General features: G+C 41.3%; 1 protein-coding gene across 1 annotated transcript; it reads right to left on the bottom strand.

Moving 5' to 3' along the window:
• Nucleotides 1–1,323: 1,323 nt before the first annotated feature.
• sh3bp5la (SH3-binding domain protein 5-like, a) lies at nt 1,324–21,176 on the bottom strand. Its single transcript, XM_055164040.1, has 7 exons — nt 20,570–21,176; nt 16,013–16,075; nt 14,952–15,080; nt 12,923–13,087; nt 6,605–6,778; nt 5,901–6,119; nt 1,324–4,880 (listed from the first exon to the last, which is right to left on the bottom strand). Exons 1-7 carry the CDS (start codon nt 20,795–20,797, stop codon nt 4,605–4,607), a joined length of 1,254 nt encoding a protein of 417 aa, XP_055020015.1. The 5' UTR covers nt 20,798–21,176; the 3' UTR covers nt 1,324–4,604.
• Between the last annotated feature and the right edge of the window lie 1,331 nt (nt 21,177–22,507).

Here is a 22,507-nt window from a genome sequence, read left to right as displayed (position 1 = left end):
ACTCGGGGATACGTGTCCAGCCAAAATCGGGCAAATTCTCCTGTAGTGTGTGGCGGCCTTAAGCTAGAACTACACCACAACAAGCCGGTTTGTGCTGTTAAACAACTCCGTCTCAAATAACATCACTGTCACAGACTCGCTGGCATTAACAGTTTCTCAGTTAGTCACTCTAAAATGTTTTTGTTGAAAATCAAACTATCAAACAGGACCATGAACGTTTGGACTGATCACAGGCTCCTGAAAATGCTGTTTAAATCCATTTTGTTTGTTTGTTTTTTTCTTTGGTTTTCTTTAAAAACAGGCTGTGTTTGCTGATGTGTGCATTGTGGCTCTATGGTTAGTGCTGAACATTCCTCCATAGACACAAAAATACACTGATTGGCCAAAATTTAAGATATAAACACTTAAATCTATCTGAAAATGACTTAAAAGTAGTAAAATGATGTGTCCGTGCAGCAACATCATTTTACTTGATAAGTTCTCCTAAAATAAACTAACTCTAGACTAGAATGTATCATCTCAGAACTAGTGAGTCGATAATAAATCTGAAAACAAGATGAATAAACTGATATAAGTTTTAAAATTTTGGCCAGATTGCAGAACACCCCCAGGATGATGTCACTGCAAAGTATCAATAGCATCTCTATGTCTACAGTGCTCCAGAAGAGTTCCACAGTGCAGCTTTAATGTTATTTAGAAGTGCGGACGTGTTTAGCCCTTCTGTTTACACGATTTGCCCTGTTTAGGATGAAAATGATCCGCGTTTCTTTCACATTAGACATACAGCAGTGAGGTGAACAGTGTCAAGTGAAAAGACATGGACGTAAGTAAAGCTACACTCTAACTTTTCTGGTGGAGGGTCCCAGATCTCCTTGTCTCCAGAAATGTACAGGGTGCCCCAAAAACGTTGACATCGCAGGGCAATATTTTTGGCAATTCTTGTTGAAATAACCTCAAATTTTCAGAGCATGTCTAGAAACAGATCGAGATTTTATGTTTTATTTTTGTTCGGTTTTCAGGTTGAGCCATGCTGTTTACTCAAGTCATTTTTGGAATCTGCTGCACACACAGTCTTGGGTGTGTGCGAGCAGATTCCAGAGTGCAAAATAACTTCTCTTTGGGAGTGAACGCCTCAACCTGAAAACTACAGAAGCCGAGAGGGGTCACAACAAACGCAAACGCCGCAACAAACCAAAAAAAGCCACAACACACCAAAAAAAGCCACAATGGAAATGACTGCGGGACTCTGTATTTGTTGTGGAGTTTGCATTAAAATAGAGTCCCGCAGTCATTTCCGTTGTGGCTTTTTTTTGGTGTGTTGTGGCTTTTTTTTGTGTTTGTTGTGGCTTTTTGTTGTGTTGTGGCATTTGTATTTGTTGCGGCGTTTGCGTTTGTTGTGACCCCTCTCGGCTTACGTAGAAAACAGAACAAAAATAAAACATTAAATATAAAATCTTGATCCGTTTCTGTGCATTCTGTGAAAATTTTAGGTAATTTCAAGTAGAACTGACAAAAGTATTGGCCTGTGAAATGATTTTTTAGGACACCCTGTATTATTGCTTATCTGGAATGTTCCGCAGTTTGGCTTTAAATTAGCAGCATTACGGCATTACATACGTTTTTATTGCTCAAACATATCTTGGAAAACTTGGACTTGCCTCTCTATGGATCTGACCTCTAACATGGTCTGGTGACACCAACTGCTTGTCCCCATCAAAATAGATTTTTTTAATGCCATACTGCAGAACATTCTAGGCAAAACAATGTGAGCCACACCCTCCAGCAGAAACAGAAAAGTTACAGTGGAGCTTTAAAATAGAACTAGCAATTTGTTCATTTTTCTGTTTGATTTGCTTGTTTATTCTGTCTTTGGCTCATCTCCAAAGCTCACAACGCTCGCCTCCACCTCGTGACATCATCGTCCTCTGGGTTGTTCAAGTCCACTCAGATACAGATTCAGTGAAGTTTCTTATTTTAAAAAGATGCATTATGTAACTTCTCATTTTAAGATTCAACAGTAATCCTGCATTTAATACTATTTTTGTTGGTGTAAAAAAAAATCTGTTGAAAATCACGCTTTTTTACCTTCTAACTTTATCCACGGAGACGAGCGGGTGAAGTAAATAACAACAACAACACAACCAGAAAAATGACATAGTGCACCTTTGAGATAAGTGTTATAAAACGTGCATTTGTTGAAGTTTGCCGTGGAAACGATAAACACAAGAAGAGCGTTGAAGGAGAGTGACGCTTGGACTTTAGTTGTCATATCAGGTTTTCTATCTCCAGTTACTATTTTTATCACTTTAAGACTAATTCAGCCATTTAGAATGACATTTAAAGCTCCTGTATTACACAAAATTGACTCTTGTGAGCTTTAAACAACGTTATAAAGTTATCTCCTCAAAAACAGACCTCGAGTTGTGTTTTGTTTCATTCTCACATGTTTGATTAACCTTTGTCTACATCTCCAAAGCTCAAAATACTCTGTTCCACCTTATGATGTCATGTAGCCGTAGTTTTCAATTTAACAGCTCCTTTTACCTTTACTTCAGTAGAGATCGGTAATTCAAGGGCTGAAATCATCCAAATGATTCTACCATATTTTTTGGACTATAAGTTGCACTTTTTTTCATGATTTAGGTGTTTCCTGCGACTCCGGTGTGACTTATATATTAGAATTTTCAGACTGACAGCTGCAAGAGGCTCTAGGCTTGTGTGTCAGTTTTCTGCACATGTCTCCTGCAGAAAAAGCCACTCTCCTGCTGCAAGTAGTGAAATATGCAGCAGAAAACTGAAATCAAGAAGCAGAAAGAAAGTTTGGAGTGAGCAAGAAACTTGTGAGGGACTGACAGAAAGTGGGAATGGAGAACACAGCTTCACGGCAAACAGAAGGATGCAACATGTAACTTTCCTGGAAGTCAGATGGACAAAGCCTGAACTTCAGTGACAACCAAAGTTGCGTGGAGTTGCTCAGAAGTGACACCGAGGATGAAGAATTCAATGGATTCAGTGGATTTAGTGATATGGAGTATAATTGAGAATTTGGTAAACTTATGTTCTGTTGTTTATGCTATAGTTATCTGAATAATTGTTAATATGTTACGTGAACATACTAACGCCTGTTCATACTGTTGTTCCCTGTCTTTATTACTAGAACTTGCCTTTCAAGATAAAATTCCTGGTCTCTGATTTTATAAAATAAATTTCCCCCAAAAAGTGTGACTTATACTCCGGTGCGAATTATAGTCAGAAAAATACAGTACTCAAGGTGTATAGAGTTAAAAACACAGTGGAGCATGTCCTGTATTATCACTTAATGACATCACAAGGTGGAAGAGAGAGGGTTTTCAGTTTGAGACAACTCCGGGTCTGTTTGTGATGAGGAAACAACCTTATAACATAGATGAGAAAACAGTGTAATATGGGACGCTTTCATTTCCATTATGTACTTTCTTTATGTTCAGTAGCTGCAGCGATGTTTTGCTCAAATGCGTCCAGTTTTTTTGGTGGAATGCCGATTTTATAAATTACATTAAAAAAAAAAAAAAACAAGATTGTGAGTGTCAAATGAATGAACCCACTGCTGCAGCGCCCCCTGGTGTATCCACGAGGAAAACACGGCCTTAAGAACAGACTCGGCTAACCTGGAGTTCCTGAAGTATTTTCCGAAAGAGAGGAATCTTTTGTCCAGAGGTGAAGAGGAGGAAAGTGAGAGGTCACGATGGAGTCACGACGGGGTCACGGCGGGGTCAATCTGGGGTCGTATTGGGGTCAGGAATGTTCAGGGCTCAGGTTCAAAACAGCGCTGTTCGTATTAATAGCATTTTGTCAGCGCCAAATTCTTCAGTCTCACCCATCCCTCCAGTTTTTTCTCCAGCCCTCCTCTCCTCTATGTCACTCCTCTTTTACGCACCATCCCTCTCTCTCCTTTCTTCTCTCCTCTAGTGTGTATCCACCACCCCTCCTCTCTTTCGCTCCATCTCCTCCTTGTTTTATGCACTGATGCAACCTTCTTTTCTCATCTTTTTTCTCTCTCCTCTCTGTCTTTCTCACAAATGAATTAAAGAGGGGGAATTACACTTATTCTCACACATATTAAACATTTAGATCACCATGTTACCCTTTTACTGTTTTGAAAATGCAATTCTCGCCAAAAAAGACGTGTTAAAATGTTAAGGTTGAGTTTTGTTAGTGATGCTCTGAGTCCCTTGTCACTTTGCTCTTCATGCTAAATCACTCCCCCTTCAGAGTGACACCACAACACAATCGGCGTGCATACTACTAATGAAACTACTGTACATCGTGTCAGGTTTGTGAAGGCGTAGTGTAGATTTGTATCATGTTTTTGTATATTTTGTAGGCTAAGTCTTGCAGAGAAGCTTAAGGAGGGTTTGAATAAGGCCCAGGAGAGATCACTACATTACTCAAACAAGATTGGGTGACATTTAAACCCTCTTCAGGCGTGTTTTTGAGGAGGGAACAATGTTATAATATTGTAGAAAGCTCTAAAAAGTAAATATGCATAATACCCCCTCTTTAAACTCCTTCTGTCTGTAGCACTCTCTCTCCTCTCCTCTTCCTCCCCCTCTTCTCTCTCTCTCTCACAGACTAAAGCTTCTATGGTGCGTTTTGCTGAACTCTTGCTTCCTTATATTGCTCGCCCTATCCCGCCCCTCCCCCTCCCTCTCCCCGTCCCTCTCCTCCCCCGTCACGCTGCTCACGTCGCTCAGGTCGCCCAGGTGGTCCACCGAGTCGTATCGTTCCAGGTCAGAGGCGATGGTCTGGAGACTGAACACGGAGACCGAGTCAGAGCCACAGCGCTCCCTCTCTCTCTCTCTGTACCTCTCCACCAGCTCCATCGCAGACACCACGTCCAGCTGCAGAGACAGAGGACACAGAGGGCGGCTGAGTATCAAAAACACAACACAAAGAGTGGCTGCATACCTCGATCAACAACTGGGATAACTAAAACTGCACAAGTGATACTTTGCAGCTGCTGTTGTCAACATTCTCTGGGCGTGTGGTTTGATTTAGTTGGAACAACTAAACAGGTGAGATGATTTGTGCTGTTAAACACGTCTCTCTCAAACAACATCACAGTCACAAGCTAGCCATCAGCCAACAGTTTTTCAGTTAGTCATTCTCACCTTTTTTGTTGAAAATCAAACTCCTAAACACGACCACAAATGCTCCAGAAAATGTGCTGTTTATATCCATGTTGCATTTCTTTTGAGTTTTCAGACTTGGTTATTAAAACTTATTTGACAGTGTCTGCAGTGCAAATGTGTGCATTGTGTCATCATAGTAACTGCTGAGCGTTCCACCATAGGCATATATGTAGAACACCCCCAGCATGATGTCACTGCAGAGTATCAATATATCACAGTCTAACTGAAACTGCAATTTAACTGCAGGTATGCAGGTAACAGAATGTCCACTGTAAAACAAGTTATTGAAAAAAGCTGCTAACCCTGTAGTGTTCAGACCTCGACAAACATGCTCTGAAATGTACTGGATTCTGGAATTAGGTCAGGTTTTTTTTTCCTTCTGCGTTAAATGCAGATTTGGTGAGTCTTGGAACACTCATTTCAGATCTGTATCACAGTGCAAGGTTATATTATTGAGGTCATAGTGGTAGAATGATTTACATTTACTGTAAAAATACTGCTTATGATCAACTGAGGCAGATTAGCAGAAGGTCTGAGGGGCAGTACAAACTGGTCTGAGGGCCTCAGTTGGCCACTAGTCATAGTTTGGACACTGCTGATATAAACCGTAAGTTTTTTATTCTGAGTTAGCATATCCTTAAGTACTTTTTTATGTAGATGCTATAGCTTCCACCTCTACTTGCTGTGTACTAGTTGTGTCATAACTCTAGCCCTGTTAATGAGTGGTACCTGGTCGGCCCCTCCACAGGCGCCTCTCTCCCTCCCTCCGCTGTCCCCGCTCGCCTCTGCTCCCACGGGGGGACTCCTCAGGCTGGGGCAGGCCTCTCGGGTGCCTCTCTGAGCATGGATCTCCTCACTGATCTGCTCCAGGTTCCTCAGAGCCACAGAATAACGCGTCTTCACTTTAGACACCGACTCCTCCAACTGCAGCACCGTCGCCTTGTGTTCCTGAAAGAAGTTAGAAGTTTGTGTAGGACAGAGAGTTGATACTAATGGATAATAAAACTAGTGTAATACTACTATGTATCCCCCATAGACTCATATGTGTCCAAATATTCTAAAATCAAGCTGAACAAAAATGGTTATAGTGTAGTAATAGTGTAGTAACAGGGTTTCTGTAGGGTTGGACAAGCCTCCAGTTTAATTTCAAGTGCTACATGACATCACACAGCACTGGCCTGATTACTACAGGTATTTCTGATACAAAAACCTGGCGCAGAGTGGAGTTAAAGTGTGGATACCAATCACACTGTTCCTTATACCTCCAGATCCTGCCCTTCCTCCCTCCTCACGCTCCCCTTTAGTTCTCCAGGTACTGCCCAGTTTAGCAGCTCTATTTGAAATGTGCTTGTGAGTGGACTTTAGGTGTTTAGTCCCATTTAAAGACATTTTACAAGCCTACAAAACCCTGAGTAACGTAGTGTTGGACAGACCTCCAGGATGTGGTTGAACTGGGCCTTCAGTTCGAAGTAGGGTTTAGATTTAATGATGGCTCTTTTGAGGGACTTCTGCAGCGTCTGGACTCGAGCCTCTGCCTCCTGACAGGCTTTAGTCACTCTCATGTGCTCCCTCTCACTGCGGAGACGCTCCTCCTCTGCCTCGTTCACCTACACACACACACACAGAAAAACACATGTATGGAACACAATACAATTTACTGAACATGATATCCAAGTCTGTAAAGTCATAAGTCTGTAAACCTTAGTCTCAGTTTGGTGCAGTCTTTGGTGTTACACAGATTAGCAGTCCAGCCTCACACCAACATGATCCCAGGTTTGATTTGTAACTCTAAACATTAATCATGTGGGACCTTTCTGTGTGTTTGCTCTCTCAGGATTCCCTATAGCAGCGATCTCCAACCTTTTTCCTCCAGTGAGTTACCTTTACAAAACTAAAATGCCAGAGAGCCAATTATTTTAGCGGTCGCAAGTAATTGAGACGATTATAAGAAAGAGAGCAAGCCTTTGGGTGCAGTTATACATCTATAAAACATAAAGCCATTGTCCATTTGTTAGTGCACAAGGTTAGACTTCAAGATGATACATTTACAAAGTTCATAGGCATGTCATTAACCAGTTTTTTTGTTATTCAGCTGTTGAAGAAGAAAAATTCCAAGTTCATATCTGGTTTGCTGTAGTGGTGTCTTTATTGGTTGGAAGTTGCATGTTGTAAGCCAGCAGATGGTGAGCTTCTGACACGCATGGTGTCTCTGGAGCAAGCTGACCATGAGCAAAGGTATAGCAAGCATTTTATACACAAGAGGTGGGTAAAATATGCAGATTAACATTTGGCGCAATTTCACAGAAATAACAAAGCAGCCTCATAAACCCCCTTTTGGTAAAACTGTGGACATTGTTTCAAAAGATTAGTATTTCAAGTACAGCTGAGATCAGGAAGGACAGCAGCAGAGGGCGATAGGTGAAGACCCCAGGGGCCTTTGATAGTGTAATGGGGAAAATCTTTAAGTGTAAAACACATCACATGTATTCGTTAACCAGAATGAAAACTAAACCAGAGAATAATTACTTTTCTTCCACACAGCACAATGGCATAATTCTTATATCTCTTAGCGAGTTACTTTGAAAGGGATGGAGACCTACTGGTAGCTCCTGAGCTACAGGTCGGAGACCCCAGCCCTAGAGCCTAGATCATTGTTTCCCAAAGACTGGGTTAAGAGATTTTTTTTTGGGGTCGCGTTGTGATGATATCCATGTAGGTCAACTGCATGTTGAAAAGAAAACAAAATGTTCTGCATTTAATGTTCAAATAGGCGACTTATGGATCATTTTTATTGCTGCTTCAGTGACTGTTTTTCATTGTTTAAAACTTGTTTAAATCCATAACCCCGGCCACAACTACCTCCAACTCAACTGCAACAAAACTGAAATAATCATCGGCCCCAAAACACGAACCAGAACTCACAGTAACTTCACCCTCTCTCCACTGATGGCCCCTCAGTCCCCTCCTCCTCCCACTTCCGTAACCTCGGCATCCTCTTTGACCAGACCCTTTCCTTTGAACACCACATCAAACACATCACCAAAACCGCCTTCTATCACCTCCAGAACATTGCACGCCTCTGCCCATCCCTCTCCCCTCAGTCTGCTGAAACCCTCGTCCACGCTTTTGTCACCTCCCGCCTCGACTTCTGTAATAGCTGCTCTACCGTTCACCCTCCAAACTCAACAGACTCCAGTACATCCAGAACTCTGCTGCCCACTTCCTCACCTCCTCACCCACATCTCTTCCCATGAACCCATTGCCCCTGTCCTCAGAGATCTCCACTGGCTCTCCATCCCCCAGCGCATCCAGTTCAGACTCCTCACCAATGTGTACAAGTCTTTTCGTAATCTGGCCCCCACCTGCCTCTCTGAGCTCCTCCACCACCACACCCCCACCCGTGTCCTCCGATCAGCTGATGCCAACTTCCTGTCTCCCCCCAACAGGACGAAAAATAAGACTTGGGGGGACCAGGCCTTCTCCGCCGCTGCTCCCACCCTCTGGAACTCCCTCCCCAAACACATCAGAGACTCATCCACACTCCCCATGTTTAAAAAAGTCCTGAAAACCCATCTCTTTAACAAAACCTTTCATTAACTGTCTTATTTCTCTTGTTTGTCATTGTTTGTCTTCTCATGTAAAGCATCTTTGGGTATCTTGAAAAGGGCTATACAAGTGTTATGTATTATTGCCGTTATCATTATTATTATTATTATTGAGTAATACTTATTGTTCAGAGACACGACCAATCAGTCAACAATAAAATATCCTCATTCATGTTCAATAATGCTCAAATCCACCTTTATTTTGTGATTCAAGAATAATGTCTGTGGACTTGGGTCGTGAAGGTTTATGACTTTTAAAATATGGGCCCCCAGAAAAAAAGGTTTGGGAAACACTGGCCTAGATCACACTTTTTTTGCTTTATATTACATTAAGGTTTAGGCAATAACTAAAGGCATCTGCCACTCTGAGAGTTCACACCTCACGGTCATTGGTCAAATCCCCCTTGTCACTCAGAGCATGACAGAGCCTGACCAACAGGAGGAGTGGGTTTGTCTCTTTGTGTAAGAGCAAGAAGCACTGATACACAACGGAGTATATCATCATCATCATCATCATCATCCTGTTTTTAGTGAATATTCCCAAAAGTCGACTAAAGCAGAGAGAGGCAGTGTCAGGGCTACAAACTGGATCTTATGTAAAACACTACTGTTGTATATCTAAGAGCCAGTTGGCAGGTTTTCATTTTTTAAATTCATTTTAAGTTATTTTGGTACCTTCCTGATGGAGTGGTTGATCTAACTTTTTGAACAAGTCGTGCACACTTTTATTTCATCAAGCCTGGCATCTCTGGCATCTCACAAAACACACTTTACCGACTACAGTTAGTCCAAAACTCTGCGGCACGACTTTTAACAGGAACCAAAAGGAGAGAGCACATTACCCCAATTATTGCGTCTTTGTACTGGCTTCCTGTTAATAATAGAATTGATTTTAAGATTTTACTGTTTGTTTTTAAAGCTTTGAATGGACTGGCCCCACAGTACGTGTCAGACCTCCTCCAAATTTACATCCACGCACACTCTGAGGTCTGAGGGCCAGCTCCGGCTCATGATGCCTGAGACCAGACTTAAAACCAGGGGGGACGGGGCCTTTTCTGTGGTCAGCCCCAAACTCTGGAACACTCTACCCACCTACAGCCCTCACATTGTTTTAAGTCTCGTCTTAAAACCCACTTTTATTCTCTGGCTTTTAACAGTGCTTGAGTTGTGTGCTCCTCTGTGTCTTTTATTTCTTTTAACCGTATTTTCCGGGCTATTAGGCGCTCTGGATTATAATGCGCACTGTCATTAAATGGTCTATTTTTTGAACTTTTTTCACAAATAAACCGCACTGGACTTTAAAGGGATAGTTCGGGTTTTTTGACATGAATCTGTATGGCATCCCCGTGAACAGTGTCATGCATCAACACTGACTTATCCCCGAAAGTGTCCGGTGAGCCGAGATACTGGTCGTTTTCAGTGCTGATGAAAGTAGCAAGTTGGCTGGGGACATTAAAATAAAGTGTTTTTTCTTCTCAAACCAATCTGTGTTCAAAAGAGTGATACACTTGCATCACAAAACCATCGTCCTCCAAAAAGTCAGACGTCATAATCGCTTGGCACTATTTTCTCTCCGTTCGTATCACTGCGCGCTGCCGCCAGGTGACAGCCGCGCACGGCTCCATCACTTTCTTCAGTTCTTCGGCACCGTTTACATGCGCAGACCGCCGCAACGCGAGAGAGCTAACATGAGAGCTATAGCGATAAGTATATAAGCCTGTACAAGTTACATAAGAATATATCTATAAAATGGTGCGAACTTTTGATTCTCCAGGCTGTAACAACAAAAATCTGGCTGAATCTCCACACACATTTCACCGTTTTTCTGTCATGGACTTTGCACTGGGGAAACTTTGGCTTCTTGCCTTTGACTTCAATGTGGAAACCAAACCAGGTAAGAGATTATGAGGTTTAACTTTTTTGAGGGTGATGGTTTTGTGATGCAAATGTATCACTCTTTTGAACACATATTGTTTTGAGAAGAAAAACGCTTTATTTTAATGTCCCCAGCCAACTTGCCGGACTACTTTCGTCAGCACTGAAAACGGCCAGTATATCGGCTCACCGGATGCTTTCAGGGGTAAGTCAGTGTGAATGCATGACAATGCTCACGGAGATGTTATACAGATTCATGTCAAAAACCCTTGGTGGCAAGGCTCCGGGGTTGGATGAGATCCGTCCTGAGTACCTGAAGTCTCTGGATGTTGTGGGGCTGTCTTGGCTGACACGCCTCTTCAACATCGCGTGGCGGTCGGGGACAGTACTCTGGACTGGCAAACCGGGGTGGTGGTCCCTCTGTATAAGAAGGGGGACCGGAGGGTGTGTTCCAACTATAGGGGGATCACACTTCTCAGCCTTCCCGGTAAGGTCTATGCCAGGGTACTGGAGAGGAGAATCCGGCCGATAGTCGAACCTCGGATTCAGGAGGAGCAGTGTGGTTTTCGTCCTGGCCGTGGAACACTGGACCAGCTCTACACTCTCCATAGGGTGCTCGAGGGTTCATGGGAGTTTGCCCAACCAGTCCACATGTGTTTTGTGGATCTGGAGAAGGCATTCGACCGTGTCCCTCGTGGCGTCCTGTGGGGGGTGCTCTGGGAGTATGGGGTCCGGGGCCCTTTGCTAAGGGCTGTCCGGTCCCTGTATGACCGGAGCAGGAGCTGTGTTCGCATTGCCGGCAGTAAGTCAGACCTGTTCCCGGTGCATGTTGGACTCCGCCAGGGCTGCCCTTTGTCACCGGTTCTGTTCATTGTATTTATGGACAGAATTTCTAGGCGCAGTCAGGGGCCGGAGGGGGTCCGGTTTGGGGACCACAGGATTTCATCTCTGCTGTTTGCGGACGATGTTGTCCATCGAACCATGACCTGCAATGTGCACTGGGGCGGTTTGCAGCCGAGTGTGAAGCGGCTGGGATGAAGATCAGCTCTTCCAAGTCCGAGGCCATGGTTCTCGACCGGAAAAAGGTGGCTTGCCCTCTCCGGGTGGGTGGGGAGTCTTTGCCTCAAGTGGAGGAGTTCAAGTATCTCGGGGTCTTGTTCACGAGTGAGGGAAGGACGGAACGTGAGATTGACAGGCGGATCGGTGCAGCTTCGGCAGTGATGCGGTCGCTGTATCGGACCGTTGTGGTGAAGAGGGAGCTGAGCCGAAAGGCGAAGCTCTCGATTTACCGGTCAGTCTTCGTTCCTACTCTCACCTATGGTCATGAGCTCTGGGTAGTGACCGAAAGGACGAGATCGCGGATACAAGCGCTCGAAATGAGTTTCTCCGCAGGGTGGCTGGGCGCTCCCTTAGAGATAGGGTGAGGAGCTCAGTCACACGGGGAGGAGCTCGGAGTAGAGCCGCTGCTCCTCCACGTCGAGAGGAGCCAGTTGAGGTGGCTCGGGCATCTGTTCCGGATGCCTCCTGGGCGCCTCCCTCGGGAGGTGTTCCGGGCATGTCCCGCCGGGAGGAGGCCCGGGGAAGACCCAGGACACGCTGGAGGGACTATGTCTCTCGGCTGGCCTGGAACGCCTCGGGGTCCCCCCGGAGGAGCTGGAGGACGTGTCTGGGGTGAAGGAAGTCTGGGAGTCCCTGCTTAGGCTGCTCCCCCCGCGACCCGGCCCCGGATAAGCGGACGAAAATGGATGGATGGATGGAGTGTGATGTGTCAGTGGGATTTTGTTTGGCGCATTCACGGTGACTCTGGGCTTTGTTCAGTTGTGGCGTGTAGGGAGGGGGCTGTCTGGGACCAACGGATTGTCGGCGTGTTTGCAGTGACTCAGTTGTTCAGTTGTGTCTAGAAGTGGCACATTGCCTGTTCCTCGTCGGCATGGAGTGATGAGTGTGGCTGCAGGTGTTTTTCACTGCGCGGTCGCTGTCTGCTCCGTGTGTGTTTGTGTGTTCTGAGGGTGGTGCGGCTTTGTAGTTTACTGAAGTCGTGTTTTGACACCCGAGTGGATTCATGTATAGGGCGCTCTGGACTGCAGGGCGTGCGGTCGTTTTTTGATGGGGTTGGAGGCTTAAGAGCGCACCTAATAGCCCGGAAAATACAGTACTTTGTTTTATTGGTTTTTATTTATTGATATTCTATGATTTTTGCTCTTTGGATTGGCTCTAGTTTACTTAGTTGACATATTTATGTATTCCGTTTTTGAATCATTGTTTCCGTACCTTGCCCGTGGCGTGGTTGAGCATCTCCTGCCAGGTTGGGTCCAGCGTGTTCTTCCCGTCGGCCATCAGACCCTGTTCGGCCACATAAACCATCTCCCGCGCCGCCGTGTGCATGGACACGGCTCGCTCAAAACGCAGAGCTGCCTTCTGGGTCTCCTGCTGTGCCTGAGGAGGGAGAGGAGCACTGAATATACAGCAGGTTATAGGCACAAGACTGGAACTCATTTCACTTTAAAACGATCTGCTGCTGGAGTGAGAGAACAATGCCTAAAAGTCTAAGTATAAGCTGCTTGTCTAAACCTTGCACATCAACAGGCAGCAGTGTTTAATAAAATAAAAAAAACAGGGGCTGTATATTAAAGGCTAACCCAAAGTTATCATTAAAGGGCCTGTATAACTGTAATTTCTGACCTATATTATAATGTTTCCTCATCACAAACAGATCTGGAGCTGTGTTTTCATTCATTCACACGTTTAACACAAAACTATTTAGACTGAGTTCTTCTTGTGATGTCATGTGGTAACAGAAAAAGTACTCCACTGTGTTTTGAAGCTCTATACACTTACACTAGACTCATTTACATAATTTCAGCTCTGGGGTTGCTATTTCTCTACTGAACTAAAGGTAAAAGGAGCTGTTAACTTGAAAAACATCACTTCATAACATCACAAGGTGGAACAGAGTATTTTGAGCTTTGGAGATGTAGACAGATTAACAATAAAGGCTTACTGAAACATGTGAATGAAACAAAACACAGCTCCAGTTACACTACCGGTCTAAAGTTTTGGAACACCACACTTTTTCCAGTTTTTTATTGTTTACTGTGTTGACCAAAACATATTCTAAACTTTTGATTGATGTGTGTGTCCATCTTTGTCAGATATAACAGCTGAACACACTCGTGGCTCGTTCTTTTTACAACAGAAATCAAATATTGTTCAGAAAGTTCTTCCAAGTCTGTTGCAGAAGTTTCCATAAATGTGTGGCACTTGTAGTTGCTTCACTCTTCTGTCCAGTTCATCTCAAACCACCTCGATGGGGTTTAAGTCTGGACACTGTGCTGCTAGACACTCCAGGTTTTCACGCTTTACCATCTTGTTCTTTTTTCCTGAGGTAGTTTTGGCAGAGCTTGGACTTGTGTTTTGTATTTTTTATCTTGTTTTTAAACCTCTGTCTGTTCAGTTCTTACTTTTGTACCATTTCAAGCTTTTCATTGGACTTGCACGACTTGAATTGCAATAAATAACTGGAAATATTAGGGTGTTCTAAAACTTTTGACTGGTAGTGTATGTTATTGATGACGCAACAATATTATAACATGGCTTAAAGCTCACAATTGTCACTTTTGTGTAATACAGTGTGACCTTTAAGTTCAAAGTTCAAAAGTCAATTTACTGTCAAATCTTCATACAAAACATATGAAGAATCAAAATTGTGTTTCTCACTCCCGAACATATAAATAAATAATAATAAATGGAAAAGTCCAAGTTTAAACAGTTCATTTGACATGCAACATTTATTACTGTGGCTCTTGTACTGAACTTTTAGTCACATTTTAAATGTAACTCATGCTTATTTTAACCCATTATTTTACTGCTACTACTGGTGACCTGCTCCCACCAAACCACATTTTCTTGTTCTGATTGTCTATGTTACTGTTCCCTGCACAGAGCTACTCCTGCATGTGCACGATATTCAGTACGGACTCATTTGTCTGCTTTTCTCCTGCCACTACTACACTACCCTGACATAAATAGTGTTTGTAATTCTAGTTGTATTTGTTGCGCTTTGTTCTTAGGGCCTTTTGCACGCAATAGAAAAAAAAAACTAGCCAACTCAAACTTTAAGAATAGATCAAATGCTTCATGGAATATGCAACATAAAATATAAATCTCAGTTTAACCATTCCAGAAGGAGCCTGTCACACAATTTACTAGTTCTGAATGTGTGTTTTTTTTCTTTCTGTCTTTTCTTTAATCAACACCAGGTGAAAGTATCTTTTCTTCTGACAGGACTGCTGTGGTGCACCTCTTTGGCGAGCCTGCGGGCCTCGTAGTACGGCCGGGCCTTCTCGATACACGAGCCCAGCTGAGAGCTCTGAGCGTTGAGTTTCCGGGCAGATTCTGTGAGGATCTTCCTGTAGTTGGAGCGTGCGTCCTGGAGGAGAAACAGAGGATTAGATTAAAGTGAGTGTAACGTGATAATGGACTGAACCACTGTCTCCTGCCTTCAGACTCGGCTCCATCTGAACTGCTCTCACTCAAACAAGGATCTTATCGATCACAGCAGAGACTCATCAAATATTCAGCGGCAGAGTCAGAGCACAGGAGAAGGTAGAGGAGTCTATAGCAGAATCCTGACATCAAAAAGTGTTTTTTACAAGCCATTCATTTTTCACAGTACAGTACCACAACTTTTACCCAGTATAATGTATAGTTATTAGTGGAAAAGGATGGACATTGTCTCTTATCTGTCATATTGAAAATAAATTATAAAGTATATTTATCAGTTTAAGAATACAACATACAGTGGATGAGTGGTAAGAGTTCCGCTCTGACCAGTGCCATTGTGCCCTTGGGCAAGACACATCATCCAGCTTATGTTGTATGGTTCGGCCTTGGTCTACATCACAATAGAAGCTTTCCACCACAGAATGTGTGATGAATGAATAATGGACAAAAATATAAAGTGACTTCAAGTGCTATATGAAACTAACCAAAAGTATTATTATTATTACTGTCACGCTCAGAATGAGGTTAAATAAAATATCCATCCATTTTTTTCCATTTTGTCTGGGGTTGGGTGACAGAGGCAGCAGTCTACATACTAAACAACAATTATACTTTGGGAAAAGTTGGTCCAGGAGTTATTAAGATAAGTTTGTATATGATATGTAGTAAATGCTGTGCCAGATGAGCTCTACAGTGGTGCTGTGAGAGAGCAGAATGATGCAATATTAATAACAATAATGCATTAGGACAGAGTCTTACACAGTGCATTTCCAGACACCGAAAATAGCTGTTTAATAATGTCTAATGAAGTCATCTTTTCCCTTTTAGTGACGTCAGTTTAATCCTAAATAAACTCACGTCCAGCTGCAGCTCCAGTTTGTTGATCTCAGCACTGGCCTCGTTCAGCTGCTCCAGCTCATCCTGACACACAAACAGCTCCAGTTTAGACACACAGAACACAGAACAATACAGCTCATTTAGACTTAAAGGGCCCATTTTACACTATTTACAGAACCATGTTAAAATGTTTCCTTGTCAAACATCCCTGGAGTCATTTAAACATGTTTAACTCACAAATCCTGTATATTTAGGCTGAGTTCTTCTCTCAAACACAAAAACACTTTCACCTTGTAATGTCATGTGGTAAAACAGGAATTGCTTCATACACATTTACTAAAATCATTAGGGTGACTTCAGCACTGGAATTCCCAGTATCTATTAAACTAAAGGTAAAAGGAGCTGTTAAATTGAAAACCACCATTTCATGACATCACAAGAGCATATGGACATCCAAATAATAAATGATTACACAAACATGCGTGACTGAAGCAAAACTCCACTCCAGGTAGGTTTTAGATGAGGTCACAGCATTGATATGTCTTAAACCTCTCATTTTGTGTAATATATGACCTTTAAAAAGAAACAGGAGCATGGGGAGAGCAGAGGGTCAGGGAGGTTAAGTATAGCAAAGTACAGGAGCATCTAGTTTAGGCCTGATAGATGATAACACGATGTATGGAAAACACTGCGATAAAAAAATAAACTGTGAAGACTCTTCTATGCCACTGACAAAAAACCCAAAACTAACTTATCCAAGCAAAGCCTTTTCTACATTTCTAAATCAACGTCACTGTATCTTAAAAATCTTAAAAAACTATCACAATGAAGCACAGTGTTTTAGTGAAGACATGTACATTTAGTATGACGTCATATATTAAAGTACTACAGAATAAGGCTGTGCTCAGAATAATATTGATACAGCAATACATCAGAACACACTTCTTGACAGTTGAATCAGAAAATACGGAGATACGTACCATGATATAAACTGCAGTTATACTTATTTATTATTATATTATTAACCTGCATTAAGGTTAATGTGTTGTGGTGCAAAGGTGACATTTTCATGAGACAACTGGATTCTGATATCAGGGACAATGCACACATGACATTTTTTATGAATTTTGTTATTCTACATAATCAAAGCAAAGGCTGTCAGTGTCACATGTGTACTTTTTCTTTGGAAAAAGTACACAGATTTTCGTTATTTTAATTGTAATTAATGATGTCACAATATCCAAATCTCTTGGCACGACACGTCCATCTCACGGTTCGATATTTTTATTACTTTATTATTATGAAATTTTGTGGAGGTTAACCAAACTGAATATGCTACATTTTCCATTTAAAATGCCTGACAAGAATTTGGTTCTGTCATAATTACATTTTTTTAATTTTTTTTAAGTGCTTATAACATTTATATCTTAATGTAGGCTGCACTGAAAAAGAGCAAAGGATCATGGTCTATGTAGTTACCTCAGGTTTTCAGATATATTTCTGCACTATTCATTTAAGAAGAGAGATTTGAGATTTAATTTGTCATATTGTGATGGCCCATATTATTGTATATATAGACGATACGATATCATGATATTTGTAATATGATAAGATTTGAGCTGTAGAGTTGAAAATGTAACCTCTACGCTCATTAGTGGTTCATTCTGCTCTTTATTTGTTGCAGCTCTGGTCTTTTAATGATATTGTCTATCTAAAAATGGTTTACTGGGATTAATTTGCTTTGTTGTTACTGTGTCAGTGGCACAAGTTAATAATAGTTTCAGTATTATCGTTTATGGACGTATTTCTCTGTACCAATATTTTGTGATTCAAAATGTCTTACAGATAACCGATGATAAATATTGAGGATAAAAACCATGGTAATTTCTCATACGTTCATAATAGTCATTTGTAGGGAGAGCTGGGCCTCATCTCCCACCCTCCTGTTTCTCTAAATGAAAGTAGAGAGCGTCTCGTGTTCACGTCCACAGAACACTGCACCTTATTTAAGAATCATGTTACAGAAGCAGCAGCCCATTACCCAGCTGCAAAGGCCTTCACTCCAGAGGGGACTCAACTGGAAAATGTCCTTGTAATAAAGCTTACTGCATTTAATAGTTGCATTTATTCACTGTTGTGCATTTGACAGATTCATCTATTTTTCTAATTTGTGTTAATTTTCCAGTTTGTGAAGAAAAGTAGAAAACAAAAAGTTGGAAAATACATGAAGTAGCAGTGGGTTCTGTAAAAGAATCCCTCTGCTTATGTCATCAGCTGTCACCAACTCCATCCAAAACACAGTCCATTTATGCAAAAGGAAGACATTTTTCTGACAGTTCATGGATATATCTAAATCAAGGTGTTGTCTATTTTTATTTGTATTAATCTAAGCATAACTTTGTGTAATTTAGTTAACATTATGGTTGCTATGTAACATACCTCTACATGTCATATCTGCTGCTTTAGACTTAGACAACCTTTATTGAAAGGGACACAAGGGAAATGACTTGGACACAGAAGCTCACACATCACAATATAATATAATAACAAAGACAAAGAGTAAAAAGTGTAAATGGTAATAATAAATTCTAAATAAGTAGCCAAAAAATAACATGACTGGAGTCAAATAAGGCATAATTATATAAATGTAAATGTATAAGTCATAATAAAACAGAAAAATAAGTAATACATAATCAGTTGTATACAAGAGGTCGTAAGGAAAACGATTTAAGATGTTTAGTAAAATCTTGAATTGAATGACGTTAACTATGTTTGAGAAATGAGTAGTCTACCTGCCATATGCACTTAAAGAATTATGTTGTGTTAGACCCATCCTTTAAAGACCGCAATGGTCAGAGATACTTTTCCTCTTGTGCCTGGGATCAGCTCCAGGCTGAAGGATTCTCTTACTGAGACTGTGCAAACATTAGGTTAAGATTACACTGCCAGTGGGTGCATAGCAGTCATTGTACTTTTTGCTTGGGTAGGTTGTACAGTTTGTTCTGATAACAATAGATACAACAAAAAGAAAGTAGTTTTAAAGTTGCAGAGCAATCACATGATAAACTCTAACCGATAAAGAATGTAGACAAAATAACAGAATTTGTGCAGAAACTGCATAGTGTTTCTGTGATGTATTTGGCCATCAACATTTTAAAGGAACTAGATGATGCTATTTTTTGATCTTTTATGTTTTTTAAGCTGTTACTCTCTAAAAAAAAAAAAAAACATACCTGGATTTGTGTTTTGTTTCATTCACACATGTTTAACAGACAAACCCTGCATATTTAGGCTTCAGTTTTTCACTCAAATAGAAAACACTGTGGTCCACCTTATGATACCACTGTGGTTTTTATCTCCATACACGTTTAGTAAAATAATTTGGATGGTATAAGCCTTGGAACAGAGCACTTTGAGTTTTGAAGATGTAGACAGACTAATAATAAAGGGTTACTCAAACATGTTTGAATGAAACAAAACACAATTGTATTTTTTGATAAGGTAACATTCTAACCTGGCTTAAAGCTCCCAAGAGTCAATTTTGCATAATGTAGGAGGAAGTAAGCAAGTACATTCGCTTTACACCCACTGTCACAATGTTAAACACTTACTGGCCTTATTTACGATAGTTCAACCAGTAGTGCTGCATTACCATCAGTCATTTACTGCTCTGATAGCACAGAAAGGGGGCGGGGCACTTGACTGATTTACTGTACTAATAGCTATTTAAACACAATCTTGCATATTAATTCAAATGTGGTATTAATTTAATGCTATTTTAGGGTGACCAAAACTGGAACAACCTCAGTTTGTGGTGGTTGGTAATAATAAAATTGTGAAAATTGTGTAATTAAGGAAAACTGTTCTGCACTCAGCACATTCAAGTCTAACATATGAGTCAGTATAGTCACATTTTTTGTGTGCTTTGGTCATTTTTAAGCAGCTTTTCTGTGTTTTACCTAAACAAATGACAATGTATGCCGCTCTTTACTGTTGGCGGGAATCAAATCAGTTAAAAATAGGGACACCTGGGCCATTTTTTGGATAAAACTGTGACAAATCAATTGTTTTGGATAAATCTGCTGGGACAGGGGATACAGGGTTCAAAATTGGGACTGTCCCGAGTAAACAGGGATGTCTGGTCACCGTAGTAATTACGGAAAATCGTTATGGACTCAGCCTATTCATGACTAACATGTGAGTCAGTATAGTCACATTTTCTTTATGTTTCGGTCATTTTTAAGCAACTTTTCTGTATTTTATCTAAACAAACGACAACGTATGCCTCTCTTTACTGTTGGCAGGTATCAAATCGGTTAAAAATGGGGACATCTGGGACATTTTTTTGTATAAAACTGGGACAAATTTGTGGCTTTGGATAAATCTACTGGGATAGGGGACACGGGGCTCAAAATTGAGACTGTCCCGGGTAAATAGGGACGTCTGGTCACACTATGTTATTTTTATTTAGTTAAAATGTTGTTTTAGTTAAAAGTGTCCCCCGTCTCCCCCAGACCCAGAGACCGGGGGCAGGTGCACATGTAAGCCGAGCAGAGTGAAGGAATGCCGGGGTCAAACCTGTATCCTCGGGTCCAGCTCCTCCTCGTACGGGCTTTGCACTCTCTCCCCGGGACTCTTGACTGTGGAGCTGTCATCCTCCTCTTTTAACCCCGCTTCTGTTGAGGCTTCACCGGTTTCTGCCCCTTTCCCCTCCTCCGGGTCTCCCACGGGGCTCGCTTCCCTCCACTCCCCGGTGTCAGACTCCCCTGACCCGGCCGGGCTCTCACGCTGGTTCCCCGGCTCCATCCGCGGCCTGAACACAACGTTATCTAAAAACTACTGAAAACTGGATAAAAATCTTCCAAAGCAGTTCCCGGTTAGCCAGGACTAAAACGCTTCAATAAAAGCAAGAAGAAGAAAAAATCAGCGCTAGGATTATTTAAATTTGAGCCAAAAATATCAATATTAGCCTAGCCTAGCATGCTAATAGAAACGCAAATTAGCTCTTATTGATCAAATCCAGAGTGCGATTTCGATATTAAATGAACGTAATAATAGTTTAATAAAAGTCCATTTGTCCTCGGTCCATCATAATGTCCTTTTCGGTGCGTGTCCCCTGAATTCTTCATATTTTGAGTTAGCCAGGCTAGGCTAGCTCACTGCTTCAGTCACAACATTTTTGCGAATGAAGTAAACAGAAAGTGCAGAGGGTTCAGACGGAACGCGAACTGCTTTTGGACCGTCTCATCTGCCGTAAAAAATAATAATATACAAATAAGGCTTATTTAAAATAGCTTAACCATTTATGGTACACATCATTTACACAAAATATTGAGTTATGTATTTGTATTCATTGACTTAGACTTAGACAAACTTTATTGATCCACAAGGGAAATGATTTGGACAGAGTAGCTCACACGTCACAATATAATATAATAACAAAGAGTAAAATATATAAATGGTAATAATATATTCTAAATAAGTAGCAAAAAGAGCAAGAGGCAGGTGTCAAATAATAAATGTATATGAACAAGTCAAAATAAAATAGAAAAATAAGTAATAAAATATAAAATTACTTGTTGTACAAGTTGTAGGGAGTATTATCTGTTACATAAGGGTGAGTTGTTGTGCAGTTGTAGGGAGTATTATCTGTTACATAAGGGTGGTTGTTGTACAGTTGTAGGGTGTATTATCTGTTACATAAGGGTGAGTTATTGTACAGTTGTAGGAAGTATTATGTTACATAAGAGTGAGTTGTTGTTCAGTTGTAGGGAGTATTATCTGTTACATGAGGGTGAGTTGTTGTACAGTTATAGGGAGTATTATCTGTTACATAAGGGTGAGCTGTACAGTTGTAGGGAGTATTGTGCGTTACATAAAGGTGAGTTGTTGTACAAGTTGTAGGGAGTATTATCTGTTGCGTAAGGGTGAGTTGTTGTACAGTTGTAGGGAGTATTATGTGTTACATAAGGGTGAGTTGTACAGTTGTAGGGAGCATTATAGTAAGAATGTAGTCCTGTACCTCACTGTTTAAGAGCTGCAGGAGTGTGTTGGAGAATGAGCTCCCCTGTCCCTCTAGTCTGGTGCAGTGGGTGAGTTGTTGTACAGATATAGGGAGTATTATCTGTCCCTTTATAGTCTGGTGCAATGTGTGAGTTGAATATTTAAAACCGCTTTTTTCCATTTTAAAAATAAGTTTAAATGTTTATTAACTCTGGACAGATACATGAATTATGATACTTAGTTTGTGCTGTAGCATTTTGTTGTACTGTTACTGATTTGTTTGTTTCCTCTTGAACTGGTGTCAAGATGATGCTATGACAAAGGACTCAAGGGTTGGCGTAATAAACTCAAGCTTCAGCCTACACCTTTTTGGTCTGTGTATGTTAAATATGACTGTCTGTGGAATAATGTCAGAATATACCTGCGACTGAAAAAAAAAAAAATCTTTAATTTTACCTTACAGTACTATTTTTCTTAATATGTGCTTATTTTATTAGAATTATTAGAGTTCTA

Source organism: Boleophthalmus pectinirostris, unplaced genomic scaffold (assembly GCF_026225935.1).
Source record: "Boleophthalmus pectinirostris isolate CB_2022bp ecotype Guang Dong unplaced genomic scaffold, ASM2622593v1 HiC_scaffold_6, whole genome shotgun sequence".
Lineage (NCBI taxonomy): Eukaryota > Metazoa > Chordata > Actinopteri > Gobiiformes > Gobiidae > Boleophthalmus > Boleophthalmus pectinirostris.
This window is presented reverse-complemented; position numbering and strand designations above follow the sequence as displayed.

Excerpts from the sequence above, each read along its gene's own strand:
- sh3bp5la (XM_055164040.1), bottom strand. The coding sequence starts at position 20,797 with ATGGAGCCGGGGAACCAGCGTGAGAGCCCGGCCGGGTCAGGGGAGTCT. Across the intron at positions 16,076-20,569 it reads AGCTGGACCCGAGGATACAG|GATGAGCTGGAGCAGCTGAA; the intron begins GTTTGACCCCGG and ends TTTGTGTGTCAG. Across the intron at positions 15,081-16,012 it reads AACTGGAGCTGCAGCTGGAC|GACGCACGCTCCAACTACAG; the intron begins GTGAGTTTATTT and ends TTTCTCCTCCAG.